Source organism: Ascidiella aspersa, chromosome 9, assembly GCF_963924565.1.
Source record: "Ascidiella aspersa chromosome 9, kaAscAspe10.2, whole genome shotgun sequence".
In the NCBI taxonomy this organism is placed as follows: Eukaryota; Metazoa; Chordata; class Ascidiacea; order Phlebobranchia; family Ascidiidae; genus Ascidiella; species Ascidiella aspersa.
Window position 1 is genome coordinate 15,487,571 of NC_139455.1, and position 17,351 is coordinate 15,504,921.

General features: G+C 34.3%; 2 protein-coding genes and 1 long non-coding RNA gene across 3 annotated transcripts in view; all 3 read right to left on the reverse strand.

Annotated features, from left to right (window-relative positions):
- Window positions 1–6: 6 nt before the first annotated feature.
- On the reverse strand, window positions 7–6,069 carry LOC146133203 (zinc metalloproteinase nas-39-like). The gene is made up of 11 exons (XM_083397676.1): window positions 6,051–6,069; window positions 5,470–5,666; window positions 4,913–5,078; window positions 4,358–4,399; window positions 3,960–4,141; window positions 3,412–3,592; window positions 3,048–3,083; window positions 2,788–2,829; window positions 2,351–2,529; window positions 959–1,118; window positions 7–101 (listed from the first exon to the last, which is right to left on the reverse strand). Exons 1-11 carry the CDS (start codon window positions 6,067–6,069, stop codon window positions 43–45), a joined length of 1,263 nt encoding a protein of 420 aa, XP_083253802.1. The 3' UTR covers window positions 7–42.
- A 93-nt stretch (window positions 6,070–6,162) lies between these two features.
- Window positions 6,163–7,822, reverse strand: LOC146133204 (uncharacterized). Its single transcript, XR_014501701.1, has 3 exons — window positions 7,561–7,822; window positions 6,764–6,904; window positions 6,163–6,423 (listed from the first exon to the last, which is right to left on the reverse strand). It is a non-coding gene; the product is annotated as an uncharacterized LOC146133204 (long non-coding RNA).
- Window positions 7,823–8,165: 343 nt separating this feature from the next.
- LOC146133205 (CUB and sushi domain-containing protein 1-like) overlaps window positions 8,166–17,351 on the reverse strand; it is a 28,780-nt gene continuing 19,594 nt past the window's right edge. The window contains exons 25-34 of the mRNA XM_083397677.1: window positions 17,154–17,340; window positions 15,709–15,771; window positions 14,895–14,966; window positions 14,473–14,496; window positions 13,628–13,815; window positions 12,167–12,353; window positions 10,722–10,784; window positions 9,640–9,827; window positions 8,898–9,084; window positions 8,166–8,263 (exon numbers count right to left, since the gene is read on the reverse strand). Coding sequence (XP_083253803.1) covers window positions 8,166–8,263; window positions 8,898–9,084; window positions 9,640–9,827; window positions 10,722–10,784; window positions 12,167–12,353; window positions 13,628–13,815; window positions 14,473–14,496; window positions 14,895–14,966; window positions 15,709–15,771; window positions 17,154–17,340 — 1,257 coding nt within the window. The remainder of the gene's footprint in view (window positions 8,264–8,897; window positions 9,085–9,639; window positions 9,828–10,721; window positions 10,785–12,166; window positions 12,354–13,627; window positions 13,816–14,472; window positions 14,497–14,894; window positions 14,967–15,708; window positions 15,772–17,153; window positions 17,341–17,351) is intronic.

Consider the following 17,351-nt stretch of genomic DNA (forward strand, 5'->3'; position numbering starts at 1 on the left):
AGCAAGCAGTTTTTTATTGTTTTAAATTTCTGATTTAAATTACTATTTTTTTTTAAATAACTTACGTGTCGTCGCTGAGTTTACAACTTCCATTGAGGGTACTAAAAAAGAGAATAATAATAAAAAGAATAGCAAATGAAAGCCGTTGTATTTATTAAAATAATTTTTTAATCCATTTAATAATGCACGTTTAAAAGTTAATTATCTTTAGTAGTTATTTTCCTGTGTGTAGATTAAGGTACATTACGTGAAACTTTTTATATTTTAGGGTCTAGACTCTAGACTGTGACCGTATTTAACCTAACAACAGACACGCAATCACTTAAGTAGCACCGATCTTATTAAAATGAGACGGCACTAGTTTAGGACAGTAAACTCAATCTCTATGTCAGGCTAACAAAGCCGCATGAAACAAACGTTGCACCGAAGGCTTAACATATTAGTAGGCGAAAAAGACCAGTTTCATCATGTCATGCTCGGGTAATTATTATTTAACAAATTGGCAAACCGTGTTACCAGGGTTTTTTTAAGGTTTGGTTTGGGTGACAGCTAAGTAATTTTAAGAGACCACAAGTGTTTCATTTAAATACCAAAAAGTTGCAAGTCCAAAATTTGGGAAACCGCTGGAGAAATTTGGAAAATTTCCAAAAACACCTTAAAAAAACACTGCGTGTTACCCATATCGCCCCTGAATATAACATATAATGGTTGGAGCAACCTTATTTAAAGTAATACAGCGTCGTATTTTAAAAACGACATTGCGTCCAGATTTATAAATATCTTATCCTAAAATGGCAATAAACAAAACAGACTGTTTTCAAAGTTTTGTTTATGTGTATATCCCTATGCGTATTGCTTAAAAGCAGATATGGGATTCAACACCTCATTTAAAAGTAATATTTTGCTCACAAAGTCAAAAATTAGGCTTAGAATATAAAAAAGTTGAAAGTTGTCTTACTTAGGACGAAATACGCTGCAAACCCGGGGCCAGAGACAAATGTGTCCGTGGTGAAAGTTATTGTAAGATGACGATCCGTCGAAATAAATGTTCGATTGGAGTTTATTTCGCCAGATAGGGTTGCCAAAAGCGGAAAGTTAGTACTGTGACCGTCGAAGATCTGCGAAGAAGAAATAACCAGAACGATTTAAATGTCTTGCAGAAATCGAATAAGAATTTTTTTAAATAAGAGCGTAAAGCTCTGGTATTTAAGGTGGGATGTAGTTTAACAATAGTTTGAAACCATTTCCCTATATCAGACATTTTGCCGGTGTTAGGTTAATAAACTAGTTATCTTAAGGGAGAACTAAAATAAAACATCAAGGTTTAACAATATCGATACTTTTATTACTATTTTAAAGTAGGGTTGAGCATTTGACCAGTCAAATAATCGTCAAATAGGTCAAATATTGGTCAAATACTATACAGTATACATACTATCAAAATGCAATTGAAGTTGAAAATCAAACCTGATTTTAGCTTTAAATAAATATATGAACGTTTTGGCTCAAGTACAATGGTTTGTAAAACAAAACAATCATTTTTTGACTATCAATAATAACTTTTGCAAAACCATGCTCATTTTGCAAGCAATACTATAGCAGTATTGTAGCAATTTTACCATTACTATAACCACCAAGTTAAGCCAACACGCTGATTAACGAAATTTAACAACAAGTTAATGCATAAGTTAAAAATATTTTTACTCCTCGTCACAACTTTTTTCACTATCGGAATTTTCTAAATCATCCCCAGGGTCCTCTGGAGACAAGGGATTTGGTTCTTTTAAATTTTAAGTAGCGCAAGATTGTGGTATACCCTAACTAGTGTTTCCTTTTATGACAAACTCGATTTATCATATACATGCATTTATTCTAAACAAAATAAATCTACTTTGCTATTACATAAACTTTGTTATTACCACAGAACATGTGTTTGCATCAGGTAAACCCTACCATTTTATATTTGAATTCTTTAAAACAGTTACAATTAAGATTATTAAAAACGCAAATTACAAAACAACCCTTAAAATATTTACAACATTTGAATCCAATATGAGTATTTGACCGGTTAAATAAAGTGCGGTCAATTGACAGGCTTGCCAACCCTATTTTAAAGTGCTGTATTTTATTACTTGCTTTAACAAGTTGTTTAATTGTGTTAGCTTTGGAAATTGAGGCACATTTACGACATTAAATAAAAACCTGAAATTAATAATTTGGTACGTGCCAATACGATCCTATTTAAAACGAAAGCCTTAACAAGTCAATGTGGTAAGGTGGCTGTAGTGTATAGCCACTCAGTCACACCAAACTGGTTCTCAAAAAACACAATAATAGTTTTCAGACTTACTCGTAGCCGGTCGCAACAACTTTCCGAAGAACCATTGTAAACCGTTAATTGAACTTGGTAGCCTCGCATGGAGCGAACTGTCCAACTACATCTGCGGTTCGAGGGGTAATTTAATGGGTAGCCTGGAGTAGTTAGAAGACGAGGGTTGAACGATGCGTCCGTATTAAAGCCACAATGATCTACAAAAGGAGTAGTTGTATAATAGTTTGAAAATAAAATATTATTTTTGGGGAATAATAGTTTGAAAATAAAATTATATATAGATGCTGCGTATAGTAAAGTCTAGTTGTGCTGTTTTGTATATTTACGACATACTAATAACATTTTGTATTATAAAAAAAGTAGAAATAATTGAAAAAATGCAGTGTTCAGAAAACAAACCTATTTATTTTAATACAACATTCTTAATGTTTGTAATATTGGGAAGCTCGTCTTACCTAGAGCAGCCACTGGGGTTTCAGCAGTGTTAGTCACGCTATCTGTTGAATAAATGAAAAATGTTATTGTCAGATTAAGTTGTTTTTCATTTTGGGCGTGCACTTGTCTTTATAAAGTAATTTTCATGGCTGCCCCAAAATAAATAGCGAAACATAAACAAAGGTCAATTGATCTGACCACTGAAGCAGCTTTCTTTGTAAGGGCAAGCATAACTTTTATTAATCTGCTTATAATTAATATTAAAAAAAAAAAAACTTACCTGTGGACGTTGAGGTTACAACTTCACTCGGGCGTACTAAAAAAGAGGTAGTAAATTAAAGGATAGCAGTATGTTAACGGTCTTGTGTTTATAGAATTAAAGTTGTTTAGACAATTTTTTGTGCATTTTTTAACGCCACGAGGTTAGGTTAAAATATTTCGACCAGCCCCAAAAGCATGCATATTAGGATGTTTGCTGTTAAATTTCATTGGTATTATCCGTAACGACTAACCGTGTCCAGGCACAGTTCTCACTTATCGAGAAAGTTACATATAGTTGAGGTGCCGTATGTAGTAAAATGTAGATTAGCTAGAATTTTATATTTTTATGATATTTGTTTGAGTTTTGGCTTTAATTGTCGTACCAGCAGATATAATCGCATTGAATCCTTTTCGCTGTACCGATGTGTCAGTGAAAAAGATCATAGCTAGATTGTTAGAGGAAGAATAAAGAATGACCGGAGGCTTTTTATTGTCGGTTAATTCTCCCTTCAGTTGGGAGATTCGTCGGTGGCTTTCCTCACGGCGCTCTGGCGAGTTGTAAAGCTGTTGCAACAACACCGAGATTAATACATTAAAACCATTTTTTTCGTAACTAGCAGTAAGAAGTAAAGAAAAATTATTTTTTAAGAATCCAGTATAACAAAAGAAACAAATTGTTTGTAGACGTATCGTTTCCCAATTTTATTCATCAAAAATAGCTCATTTACGCAAATTTGTGGTACGTAGGTAAAGCTTAAGGCAGAAGAAACATGCGGAAATCGTATAAAATCTATTTGGGAACCACTGGTATAGATTATTATCAATGGCGTAACACAACGTATTCGTAAGTTTTTATCGTGATGAAAGCATGACGTAAAAGCGCTGTGTTGAAGTCAATAGTGTCTTTATCGTTTTTTAAACCAAATCTTACCCTCATCCCATCACAGCAGGCCTCAGTCTCAAAGGTTTGAAACTCGATCTTGATAGCGTAACCAGGTGAGGTGGTTGCAACAAGCCAACAGTCCAAGCTGTTGTCATAATTCGACGGAAAGTTGTTCGACGTCACGGTAACATCTATCCCAGGAGTGACAACCAAGTCGTCGTCGACGCAAACTGCATGACGAAAGTTATCAGTAAAGATCAGTAGTTCGTACACCCGAAAAAGGTAATTTAATAATTTATTGTGATAATATTAGCAAGGACACGAGATAGGTTGTCAAAACTTTTACCTGCCACGTCAATGCCAATTGTATCGTCAACGTAGCCCTATATGACAGTTAAAATAACTTAACTGATTTTTATCAGGTATAAAATATATTGAATACTTACATGTCGCTACAGTTTGCGGTTTGGTGCCGTTCGAGTGTAAATCTGTGAGAATGAAGATAAGGAACAAATAATCAAAGCCTGTCTGAAACAGTTGTTCGGACAACTTTAAAAATCTCGACATATTAGTCTCAATAGTTATAATTCTTTTAGTTCGTTGTTTATGCAATATCGGTTCGGTGACATAAAACACTAAACTTGAGAATTAATTTGAATAAATAATATAAAATACCAAGCCCAGATCAAGAAATTCATTGTTCGAGTTCTCAATTATTTTGTTTCACTTTAACAAAACTAACTTAAACAGTTTTGTGCAATATTCCGTGTGTAAATCAAATTAAATTAACATCAATAAAAGTAGTAAACGTTTACAGTAAAAATTAAAAGGCACCAAGGTAAAAAGCCATTTTAACGGTTTCCAGTCCACTCATTGCGTACAATTAACAAAGTTTAAAAATTTGTGCAAACTCGCGACTCTTTACAACACTCAAAGATGGATATAAGCTTTATTTGGCAAGGATCCTGCCCCGGCTATAACACTATATCGAATCAACCAACCGACTGCTGTGTAGCGAAGCGAGAAGCCGGCGTATTGCACTGAGGAATCGGAAGTAAATTCAAGTTTCAGGAGATTGCTCTCGATGTTATCATACCGGGGACGAGGTCCCGAAGTCGGTATCAAGAGAACGTTCGGATCACTGGAGCCATTAGCTGGTTTGTAAATCTGAACGTATACATAAACGGCATAAACACTGAGCAGTGATAAGATTTTCGGGAAGTGAATTGTCTGTGCCATTTAAAAATACCACGCGCTTATTATCGAATTTCAACTTTCAAAACGATAGCTTATCGACCTCCATTACTTTAAAGTCTAAAGGTTTACAACAAAGGGAAAAAGTGATTTTGTAGATCAATAATTTAAGAAAAGCAATCTACATAGTAAGACAAAATACCACCAGTAAATATTCAAAATAATATTTGTGCCTTCAAGAAGAAAAACAGTCATTTTCCGACGATATTGCTCGTTCACTTAAATAATGTAAGAAAATCACTTTGTGCAAATATCGATAGCGTGAAAGCTCCGTTATTTAACACATTTTTGCGTACGAACGAACCTTTAGTTTGTCGCAGCAACCTTCGAACGCGAAAGTGGTAAACACGATGTCAATCTGGTACCCGGATGGCGCCCGAATCCACCAGGTGCACTTGGCGTTGTTCGGGTATTGTCCCTCGGAAAACCCGGGTGACGTCAGCGTATTAGACGTTCCAGCAATGGCGGTAAGGTTGACAATTCCACAGACACCTGTTGTGACTAAAAAAATGTTATGCTTTTAATGAGTTTAGAACGTAATTTACGGTACTCTACAGTAGCACGGAGATTCCTCATATAGGAATTTGCATTGTGCTCCGAGTATTGTTCCAATTTCGTTCCGCGGAAACATAGTTTGTTTCAAAACTGCTAATTTTGTTCCGGGTTTAATATTCTGAACAAAATTGTTCCAAAATTTTGTGAGACGGAACGATATTTTTGTTAATGTTTGAAGCTATAAATAAACATATCACGGTTACCTGTCAAGACAAGAACTTCAAAACTTTTAAAATATCGTTTCTAAAAACATCGATATATATCTTTTATCTTTTGCTTAAGGAGTAATAATTAATTATCATGAAACCCTATTTAATCATCCTCAATTACCTGCATAAAAACGTTGCATATTTAGGAATTTAATTAAAATGCTGACATTAACCATTATCACAATGGAGGAAAACAATGTAAAATACGACCGTTCGTTGGCACTTACCCGACTCCACTGTTGTTACGTCGGGTGTTGTTACGTCGGGCGTTTTTGAATCCGTAGCGGACGTAACAGTGCTGTACGTCACAGCGTTTGTTGACGTCATCGAATTGCTCGCTCTGGCGTCGTTGCACAGGTTCGTTTGGCAACAGGACATGTCGCAGGTCAATAAAACTATACCTGGAATCGTGTTCACTAAGCTGCTGCAGTTTTGCTGCTCACAGGCTTGGCTGGGAACGCACATTCCAACTGCCATGTTCACGTCCAAATTATCTGCACGTAATAAATTGACGTGTGTAATAACTAACAAGCAACTGCTTACAAACAGTTTGTGCTCTAACAGCTGTATGAGCGGTTTAAGAAGTTGCGCTTACTAAATAACCATGGAATTACTATTACGTTTAGAGAAATATTATGCTCGTCATTTCATAATTCATTACACAACATATTAGTTTTACCTTGAAAATTTTGTGTAGATCCGAAATATTTTTATCTGCATTCTTAAACATTGGTCCTTCAGGAAAAACTCTTATTCAGTTGGAAAAAAATATCCTAGCTTTACTTCAAACATGCCACTTGGTGATTAATAAGTAAACGGGCAGATATAACTTACTGCTTTCTCCCATAGGAATCATTGCTGTTGCGGTCAGTAGCAAACAGCTTTGTCCCGTACAGTCCACTCTTGATGTTGTGTTTTGTATAGGTGTACCACTTTTGTCAGAGACTACCTGCATGCTCCAGCAACTCAAGCCACCTGAAAGCAATATATATTGAATTTAGAAAAACGATGGAAGGAATGACACACATAATTGATTTTTTAAAGAGGAAATATTATGCAATGTAAAAGTTACAAATTAAAGTAAATCTTGCGACATTTTCAAGTTCTCTTTTAAACGTGGATTTTTTACAAATTTTATCGTGATTAAAAAAAAACAAAAACACAATTGATGGAAAGACAAACAAATCATTTTATTTTTTCAGTGTTTTTTCTAGGGTCATTACATCAAAAAGCGCTGGCTTATTAAAAATCTTTGTAAATGGCCGTACTTTGTCTAATTCTAAATAGGATAATCAGGTGGCAATATATAAAGACGTGCCTGTGGATTTATTTGACTTTATTATTCTTATTGCCTTCTACTCGCCCTTGTGTTCTACATCTTGTGCATTTTACTTGCCTTCATTTCTACTTTGACGTGATGAAGCACGGTTGTGCGTAAGAATCAATCAATTTGTCTTATATGGCCACCTGATTACCAGGTTTATTAAAAGGAAATGGCTCTATACACTGTTGTTTTTTTAAGTTCATAGGCTCTATCTATACACCATAAACGTGTCCTCTGGTCAAAAAGTCGATACGGTAAATGTGATCCACTGTGCCTGTTCACATAGCCTTTGGAGGGTTAAACTTACCACCAGCTGTTGTGGCACTTTCAGGATTTGTTGAAGTTGCGTCTATTGGAGTAGTTTGCACAAATTCTTAAACAGTAAACAAACATAATATTCACTGTTACTATGAAAAAAATATATATGTAGCACATTGTTATTCGGAAAAAGTTGTTTACAAGTTTAGGCCTACCGAATTTCTCAAAGCTCATAAAGAGGACAAAAGTACAATACAAATGAAGTAGATTTTATAATCTTGTTTTGGATAATTATGCGCATATACAGCGAAATTTACAGACAAAAATAAATACAAAGCAGGCAATTTTATTTGGCAAATTCACACCCTAAATAGTTCGTGTTTTCTTTATTTTTTGAATTGGAAAAATGACTATATCTCATGCTGTTGCTGGAAGGTGGTTTGAATTCAATTTGGCGCCATGCCAAATAGTGACATAAAGACACGATTCTGTTAAAACAAGTAAGCAAGCGCAAAAAATATAAATTAGTTTAATTTCCAGTGTTGAAGGACTATTCGTTATTATATGATAAAAAAGGTAGTCGACGTATGCCATGGTAGCCCTGCTTAAATTAGGACAAGCATAATATACCTTTAAGATAATACAATTGCACATCTACGTGGCCTTTACGGGTTTGAACTTACCATCAACTCTTGTTGTAGTTTCAGGATTTGTTGCACTTTGGGGTATTGGAGTTGTATTTTGTGGCATTTCTGCAAAAGTGAACCAACGTATTACACCGTAACAATATCTATAATAATTTATCAATGCTATGTTGTGAAGTTTAGCAATTTTTCTGACCGAACAAATGTTACCTAAAAAATAAGATAATAATTTATTAGCAAGTGAGAAGAGGGGTTATGCACTATTGGCAATTCTCATTTTTTATATCGTTTGTCAACGCGAGTGTTTCTTATACTGAGGCCCGTGATGAAGTTATAAGGTGTAATAAAGTTTTTTTTTTTTTGAACTTTCCTTGGTATAAAATATATGAGGTATTTCCTAGTTATTCCAACATGTGACAAAGTTTCAGAACTATTTTAGCCTCAGGCGTACTAAAAACAAATTACTGATATAATAAAACTGGTATATAGTCTATTTAAGATTTGACAATATACATAACATCCCACAGGGTTATTCATACTAAAATAAGCCAAAAAAATATCAGTAGAAAGGTGTTGATACATTTGGCTCTTGAAGGGTTACACACGATATTTTTTTTATTATAAGTTTACATTTTTACATATACTTTCGAAACTATTCATCACCAAATATATTAAAATAAAATTATGAAAATAAATAAAATATTTGTTGATCACGTTAATCTTAATAATACTTAAACATTACCAGCTGATACAATTCCTGTGAAACCAGCTCTGGATACAGAAGAGTCGGAGGTGAATCGGATCGACAAGTAGTTGCGAATGGACCTCTTCACGAGACCGCCCTGTGCACTTCTAGAATTTTGGAGATCACCGCGCATCCTTTCGATTTGTTTATCACTATCTATTAGTGTAGCATTGGTGTCATAGAGCTGGAAAACAAAGTATGTTTTAACGGTAAGTTTTACAGCTAACAAAGCTTGTATGACGTAGTAACTCCTAAATAATCGATTAGAATTGATACCAATGCTGGAATTAGCAATCATGGTATGGTTTGGGTTTTGGGTATAGGCAAAAGGTAGTTTTTGGCCAATTCAGGTCTTACACCAGCGGGTTTTGGTCTTATACCGATTTAGACCTTATTCCCCTATGTTGATCTTATTCTAAACTGTGTTTTATTCCGATGGGGATGTTATGATAATTCCGGTCTTATTACTGGAGTTCAAGTTTTACATAGCCAAACAACAAAAACGCACCAAAGAGCAAGAAAGCTATTCTTAGTTGCAATAATTGGCGTAATAAATCAATTCTCCGAAGTTGCAAACCAAGCCCGACTCCGATAACTTAAGTCAAGTTTGACCACCGAGTTCAGAGTCCGGCTGCCACTATACCACCGGTAGTCCTAATAGATAAACTAAAATATGGTGGATTTACAGCACTTCGCTCACAGGGGTGTCATATCACTTGTCCATCCACAATATACTCACGTAAATTCCGTCGCAGCAACTCTCCGTGTTGAAAGAGCTGAAGTTAAGTTGAATCTGGTAACCAGTTGGTGCAGTAAAGATAATCCAACAATGCGAGTTGGATGCGTAATTCGAGGGATAGTTTTGAGATCTCAATACGACATCTTGGCTAGGAGTGATGTGCACTGTTTGTTGATCGCTTTCGCAAACTGAACGAATCGTGTATTATATTATGTAATTTAGTACATAAATACACAAAGTGGACAATAAAACATTACCGTAAACAGACATGTTATTATCGACCATGCTAGGTAAAATAGTCAGTACAAAAAATCAGTGTATTTTTAACCCTTCATTTTTTAAGGTATATGAGTTTTCTTCTTTATTTAAAGACAATTGCAGATACATTTCTGAAATAATAGAGTATTTAATATATTTTACGATTAAACTCAAATGTTTGGATTAGTAAAACTACATTTTTTTTCGAAATACAGATTACTGCAAAATCAAAACTTGTGGCCGTCGTGGTTACTGCAAATAAAAACAAAATAAAAGAATATTGTTATGCATGTTTAATTCAACTCGTTCTGTAATTTTGTTTTTTGTTTCAATAAGCGCACGTTTATCATTAGGAAACGTTTTTGTAATCTCATAAACCTACAAGACGAATAACAATGAGCCAAACTAAAAAGCGTTTCAAAAATATAGGTTTCATTAAAGCAGGGGTTCCCAACCTGTGAGCCATGGGCCCCTAGGGGTAAACCAGCAATTAAGACATTGTCAGGGTAAAAACAAGCTCAACCATCACATTAACTAAATATGTAATAACTAATTAATGTACTATGATGTTTATATCCTTTTATCATTATAACTGTCCGCTACTGTACATTCAAAATTTTGGAAAAATCAGGGGGCCATTGATTTGTCAAATTTTTCAAAGGGGGGCCATGGTGTAAAAAACGCTGGGAACCCCTGCATTAAATAAAGCGTCATAATGTAGCAAAGCTTAAAGCAAAAATAGTCTAGCCGTTATACTACGTGTAGTAGATAAGGGAAATTGGTCCTACTAGTCGGTTTCTATAGCGTTTGCTGGTTAAACTTACCATCAACTGTTGGTGTTGGTGTAGTGTCAGGATTCGGCAAAGTTGTGGTTATCGGAGTTTTTTCTACAAAAGTAAAGTATAATTTTCCACCTTAACTATGTACAGTAATCGAATCATGTATATAAGTAGATTATTTATATTTAGGAAAAAAATATGTAACCTTAAGCTATGCCTACCATATTTCCAAATAGCTCAAATGGACAAAAACTACAAAACAAATGGAGTTTTACTTTTAAAGAATTTTTTTTTATCTTTTTCGATAAGTAGACGCAATACGCATATACAGCAAAAAGACATGTAAACTAGTAAAATTTATTAGGCAGATTCACATCCTGAATACTTATGATTCGTTCAACCTTTTAATAGGGAGATAAATAGGCATAATGATACGATCTCAAGAAAAAATAAAAAATGATTAGAATCGATGCAACTCAACTTTGTCTCATGCCGAAGAGTCACATAAAAACATAACTCTGTTAAAACAAGAAACCCCAATTTAAAAAACAGGACATTACCACATTTTCCAGTATTCTGGGAGGACCATTACATTTTTAGAAAAAACGAACAAGTTCTGTGAAAAGAGGATGAATTGTATGAGTATATTAGACATTTTTGTCTCAATGTGCCCGTTTTTTCATAGTAATTAAAACCATGGGGTAAAAACGTTATACTACTGTGGTATTCGATCAGCACTGTCACACCCTCGTATCCGACATTTTCTGATTATAAGGGAACAAAGATTAATTATTGTTTGGGATGGGATATTTAGATTTACTGTTACGTCATAACGTGACGTGAGAGAACAAATAATCGTAAAAAAATTATTCGGTGAGTGAACTAGTGAACAACTATGCAGCCGAAATCTAAATTAATCACATAAAACGCCCTCTGGTGCCTTATATTTGCTTTAGCAAATCCGTCGCAATAAAATAAGCCTTGAAAGTAAACCAGAGTCTAATTAAATTTTTCTTGTAACAAAAAATCTATGAGGTTCTTTTAATTATCTAATTTTTGGCAAAATTACTACACTATGTAAAAATGCTTCAGAACCATTCGCCGCACCCTTATTTAAACTGCTATAGCAAAACAGGTACATTGTCTACCCGTGAATTTAGCGTGTAAGTAACAACCCAAGAGGTTATTCATACACTAAAAAAAAAAAATATTACAACTGCTCTTGTAAAGTTGTTTTGTTATGTTTTTGTTCAATATATTTTTAGGTATTGTCTTGTATTATGAAAAAATATAAATATATAAAACAACTTCTCTTGTAAAGATACACACCAAAGTTTTGAAAATAAATATCGAGTTTTTTAATGTATATAAATATTGACGTATGATTTCGAAACACCATTCACCACTGTATAGCTTTAAAAATAAAAATATCAATAAATATAAAGAAATATTGTAAATAATGTCAGCCCAAACAACACTTAAAATATTACCTGCCGATGCAATTCCTGTAAAACCACGTCTGGATACAGAAGAATCAGAGGTGAATCGGACCGCTAAATAGTTGTGAGGGGACCTTCTTATGAGACCATTCTCTGCACTTCCAGCGTTTTGGAGATCACCGCGCATCCTTTCGATTTGGTAATTGCTATCTATTAGTGTGGTATTGGTGTCATAGAGCTGAAAAACAAAGTATGTTTTTAAGGGTAAGTTTAACAGTTAACCAAGGTTGGTCGACGGGTTACATCAGGGGTTCTTAAACTGGGGTACATGGACCCCTTGGGGGTCCGTGAACTAATCTTAAGGGGTCCATAAAGGCCAAATTGAAATATTAGTGTATATTTTAGGAAGCAATCAATTTTTAAGAAAATAGATTAATTAAAAATAGGGTCCGCGGTAAAAAAAGTTTATGAACCCCTGGGTTAGATATTTAGTATGGGTTAAAATTATTATATAGATAGGGGTGGGTTAGGGGCAGTGGTGGGATTCAGCCGGTTCGCACCGGTTCTATAGAACCGTCTCACGAAATTTATGAGATCAGCAAACCGGTTAGCACTACTGGTTACTGTCAATGGATTTTTGCAACTTATTTCATATTGTTTTTTTGAGATCCAAGCGGCTTACTAGTTTTTTTTAAAATGTGCAATGGTCAAGGTTGCACATAACAGTCATACATTTTGTTAATTTTTATAATTGTAGTAATTTTCCTTTTGTGATAGGTTGTCTGAAAATTTAATTGTTGCCTCATAAGTACAAGTCATGAGACGACTGCTGTTGTTATGTGTGGCTGTTAGCAGTGATTTGATTCAGCCTGTTCGCAGTTTGCTACATTCGCTGGAAGCTAGTTGCATCTTGTTCTTGCAACTACTTTAATTATTTCCCGGAAAATATGACTTTTTGTAACGGAAGCGGCTTAAATATATAACTTTTGTGATGGAACCGGCTGACAAAAAATTTGAATCCCATCAGTGGTTAGGGGGTAGGCAAAATATTGTTCATTTGTTTTACTGACAATTAAGGTCCTATCCTGACGGGTTTAGGTTTTATTAGGTGTAAGAGCTGTTTTGATTTTATTTCGAAGGGTGTTTTTTTTTATTCCGACAATTGTGTTATTCGGCTAAATTTTCCGATTACATCGTGTCCAGAGTCAGGCTCCGACCCTGCATCCTTTAGTCCTACGTTCACTAAAACATGGTGGATATGCAGTAATTCACTCAAGTGACTTATCTACCAACAATATACGTGGTTGGAAAATATTCCACCTTATGCTATTCCACCTTTACAGTTTCGAGTCCCGAGTACGATTTCGATTTCCTAATCATGGTTTGAGCATGACGATTCCTTTTACTCAAAAAGAATTAAATTACTGTTCTTAGGTGACCTAAATAAACCTAAGTGACAAAGTCATTGGCCTAAAACATTGCAACACTGTACAGTGCCCTTAAAATACTCACGTAAATTCCGTCGCAGCAACTCTCCGTGTTATAATAGCTGAAGTTGAGTTGAATCTGGTAACCAGTTGGTGCAATAAAGATAACCCAACAAATCGAGTACGGTTTGTAATTCGAGGGGTAGTTTTGAGATGTAAAAGTGACGTCACGGCCAGGTGTGATGTGCACTGTTTTCTCGTCGCCTCCGCAAACTGAACGAATTGGGATTTATGAAAATTTCGATACACTAATTCAGTGGTCTCCAACCTATGGGCCGCGACCCAATGTAAGGTCGCCTAAACCTATTTTTGGATCTTCATCACTCACTAATTTCTTCAGTTTTAGTGATCCCTTTGCGCTTGTGGTTCAAACGAGCGTGATAAGTATAATGGAAATGTTCAAAAAAATTAAAAAGTCGTGTTTCGTGTGTTAATTTAAAACTTTTTATTCCGGTTCACATGTGTAGCCAAAACTATATATGTTGAGCGTAACATTTAATCATAGGTTTAAAAATAATACAGTTTAAAAATTACTTATCGGAAAACAAACTATGGTTCCATGTAAATGATGATTTCATTTTATATGACATATGGGGTCAGTTAGTAAAGAGGTAGGAGACCTCTGCACTAAGTGGACATTAAAACATTATCTCAAACAATTAGGTGTTATTATTGGTCATGCAAAATGGTCAAAATAAGGCAATTTAATTTTAAGGAATTTCGAGTTACAGACTTCGTACAAAGTCAATTACCAAAACATTTCTAAATTAATTAAGAAGTATATCATACTGTTTATGCTTGAGCACAAACGTTTGGATGTGTTAAACAGTAGAAACTTCCAACATGCATGTAACCAACATCAATACTTACATGAAACCGTTGTGTTTACTGCAACTAAAAAAATACAAATTATTGTTATGATTGTTTACTTCAACCTGGTATGTAATGTATTTTCTGGTAAGCTTTGTAAAAAACGAGCTTAAGTTATTTTGGGGATTTGTCTTGTATTCTTAAAAAATCACAAATCCAATTATAAACTAATAAACATCTTAAAATGTAGATTTCTACGAAGCGCCGCATTTGAGCAACGGATAATTGGGTGTGGGTAATTTTCAGCACATTTGTCCACGGGAACTTTTTAATTTGACAAACAATCATATCAATTTTGTCAAAAAAAAAATAAATTCAAAGGATCTGAGCTTTAATAGTTTATTGTTCTTGTTAGATATAGATATAAGACAGAATTGGCCCAATGTGTCCTTCACATATATCCTTAGTGAGGTTGAACTTACTTTCAGCTGTGGTTGAGGCTTCAGGATTCGGTGAAATTGTGGCCATTGGAGTGGTTACATTTTGTGTCATTTCTAAAAAATAAACAAACATATTCCATAGTAACAATACCTATATTTATATATATTAATCCAAAACTATGTTGGTAAGCTGCAATAGGTGAATAATTTTAAAGTTTTTCTTGTTGGTTGCATTTAGAAAGTGATATTTTATAAAAAATCAAAACTTGTGGCCGTCGTGGTTACTGCAAATAAAAACAAAATAAAAGAATATTGTTATGCATGTTTAATTCAACTCGTTCTGTAATTTTGTTTTTTGTTTCAATAAGCGCACGTTTATCATTAGGAAACGTTTTTGTAATCTCATAAACCTACAAGACGAATAACAATGAGCCAAACTAAAAAGCGTTTCAAAAATATAGGTTTCATTAAAGCAGGGGTTCCCAACCTGTGAGCCATGGGCCCCTAGGGGTAAACCAGCAATTAAGACATTGTCAGGGTAAAAACAAGCTCAACCATCACATTAACTAAATATGTAATAACTAATTAATGTACTATGATGTTTATATCCTTTTATCATTATAACTGTCCGCTACTGTACATTCAAAATTTTGGAAAAATCAGGGGGCCATTGATTTGTCAAATTTTTCAAAGGGGGGCCATGGTGTAAAAAACGCTGGGAACCCCTGCATTAAATAAAGCGTCATAATGTAGCAAAGCTTAAAGCAAAAATAGTCTAGCCGTTATACTACGTGTAGTAGATAAGGGAAATTGGTCCTACTAGTCGGTTTCTATAGCGTTTGCTGGTTAAACTTACCATCAACTGTTGGTGTTGGTGTAGTGTCAGGATTCGGCAAAGTTGTGGTTATCGGAGTTTTTTCTACAAAAGTAAAGTATAATTTTCCACCTTAACTATGTACAGTAATCGAATCATGTATATAAGTAGATTATTTATATTTAGGAAAAAAATATGTAACCTTAAGCTATGCCTACCATATTTCCAAATAGCTCAAATGGACAAAAACTACAAAACAAATGGAGTTTTACTTTTAAAGAATTTTTTTTTATCTTTTTCGATAAGTAGACGCAATACGCATATACAGCAAAAAGACATGTAAACTAGTAAAATTTATTAGGCAGATTCACATCCTGAATACTTATGATTCGTTCAACCTTTTAATAGGGAGATAAATAGGCATAATGATACGATCTCAAGAAAAAATAAAAAATGATTAGAATCGATGCAACTCAACTTTGTCTCATGCCGAAGAGTCACATAAAAACATAACTCTGTTAAAACAAGAAACCCCAATTTAAAAAACAGGACATTACCACATTTTCCAGTATTCTGGGAGGACCATTACATTTTTAGAAAAAACGAACAAGTTCTGTGAAAAGAGGATGAATTGTATGAGTATATTAGACATTTTTGTCTCAATGTGCCCGTTTTTTCATAGTAATTAAAACCATGGGGTAAAAACGTTATACTACTGTGGTATTCGATCAGCACTGTCACACCCTCGTATCCGACATTTTCTGATTATAAGGGAACAAAGATTAATTATTGTTTGGGATGGGATATTTAGATTTACTGTTACGTCATAACGTGACGTGAGAGAACAAATAATCGTAAAAAAATTATTCGGTGAGTGAACTAGTGAACAACTATGCAGCCGAAATCTAAATTAATCACATAAAACGCCCTCTGGTGCCTTATATTTGCTTTAGCAAATCCGTCGCAATAAAATAAGCCTTGAAAGTAAACCAGAGTCTAATTAAATTTTTCTTGTAACAAAAAATCTATGAGGTTCTTTTAATTATCTAATTTTTGGCAAAATTACTACACTATGTAAAAATGCTTCAGAACCATTCGCCGCACCCTTATTTAAACTGCTATAGCAAAACAGGTACATTGTCTACCCGTGAATTTAGCGTGTAAGTAACAACCCAAGAGGTTATTCATACACTAAAAAAAAAAAATATTACAACTGCTCTTGTAAAGTTGTTTTGTTATGTTTTTGTTCAATATATTTTTAGGTATTGTCTTGTATTATGAAAAAATATAAATATATAAAACAACTTCTCTTGTAAAGATACACACCAAAGTTTTGAAAATAAATATCGAGTTTTTTAATGTATATAAATATTGACGTATGATTTCGAAACACCATTCACCACTGTATAGCTTTAAAAATAAAAATATCAATAAATATAAAGAAATATTGTAAATAATGTCAGCCCAAACAACACTTAAAATATTACCTGCCGATGCAATTCCTGTAAAACCACGTCTGGATACAGAAGAATCAGAGGTGAATCGGACCGCTAAATAGTTGTGAGGGGACCTTCTTATGAGACCATTCTCTGCACTTCCAGCGTTTTGGAGATCACCGCGCATCCTTTCGATTTGGTAATTGCTATCTATTAGTGTGGTATTGGTGTCATAGAGCTGAAAAACAA

Coding starts and splice junctions, on each gene's coding strand:
- LOC146133203 (XM_083397676.1), bottom strand. Junction 3,593..3,959: donor CCTGCTGTGATGGGATGAGG/GTAAGATTTGGT, acceptor TTGTTGCAACAG/CTTTACAACTCGCCAGAGCG. Junction 102..958: donor TGCAGCGTATTTCGTCCTAA/GTAAGACAACTT, acceptor TCTCTTTTTTAG/TACCCTCAATGGAAGTTGTA.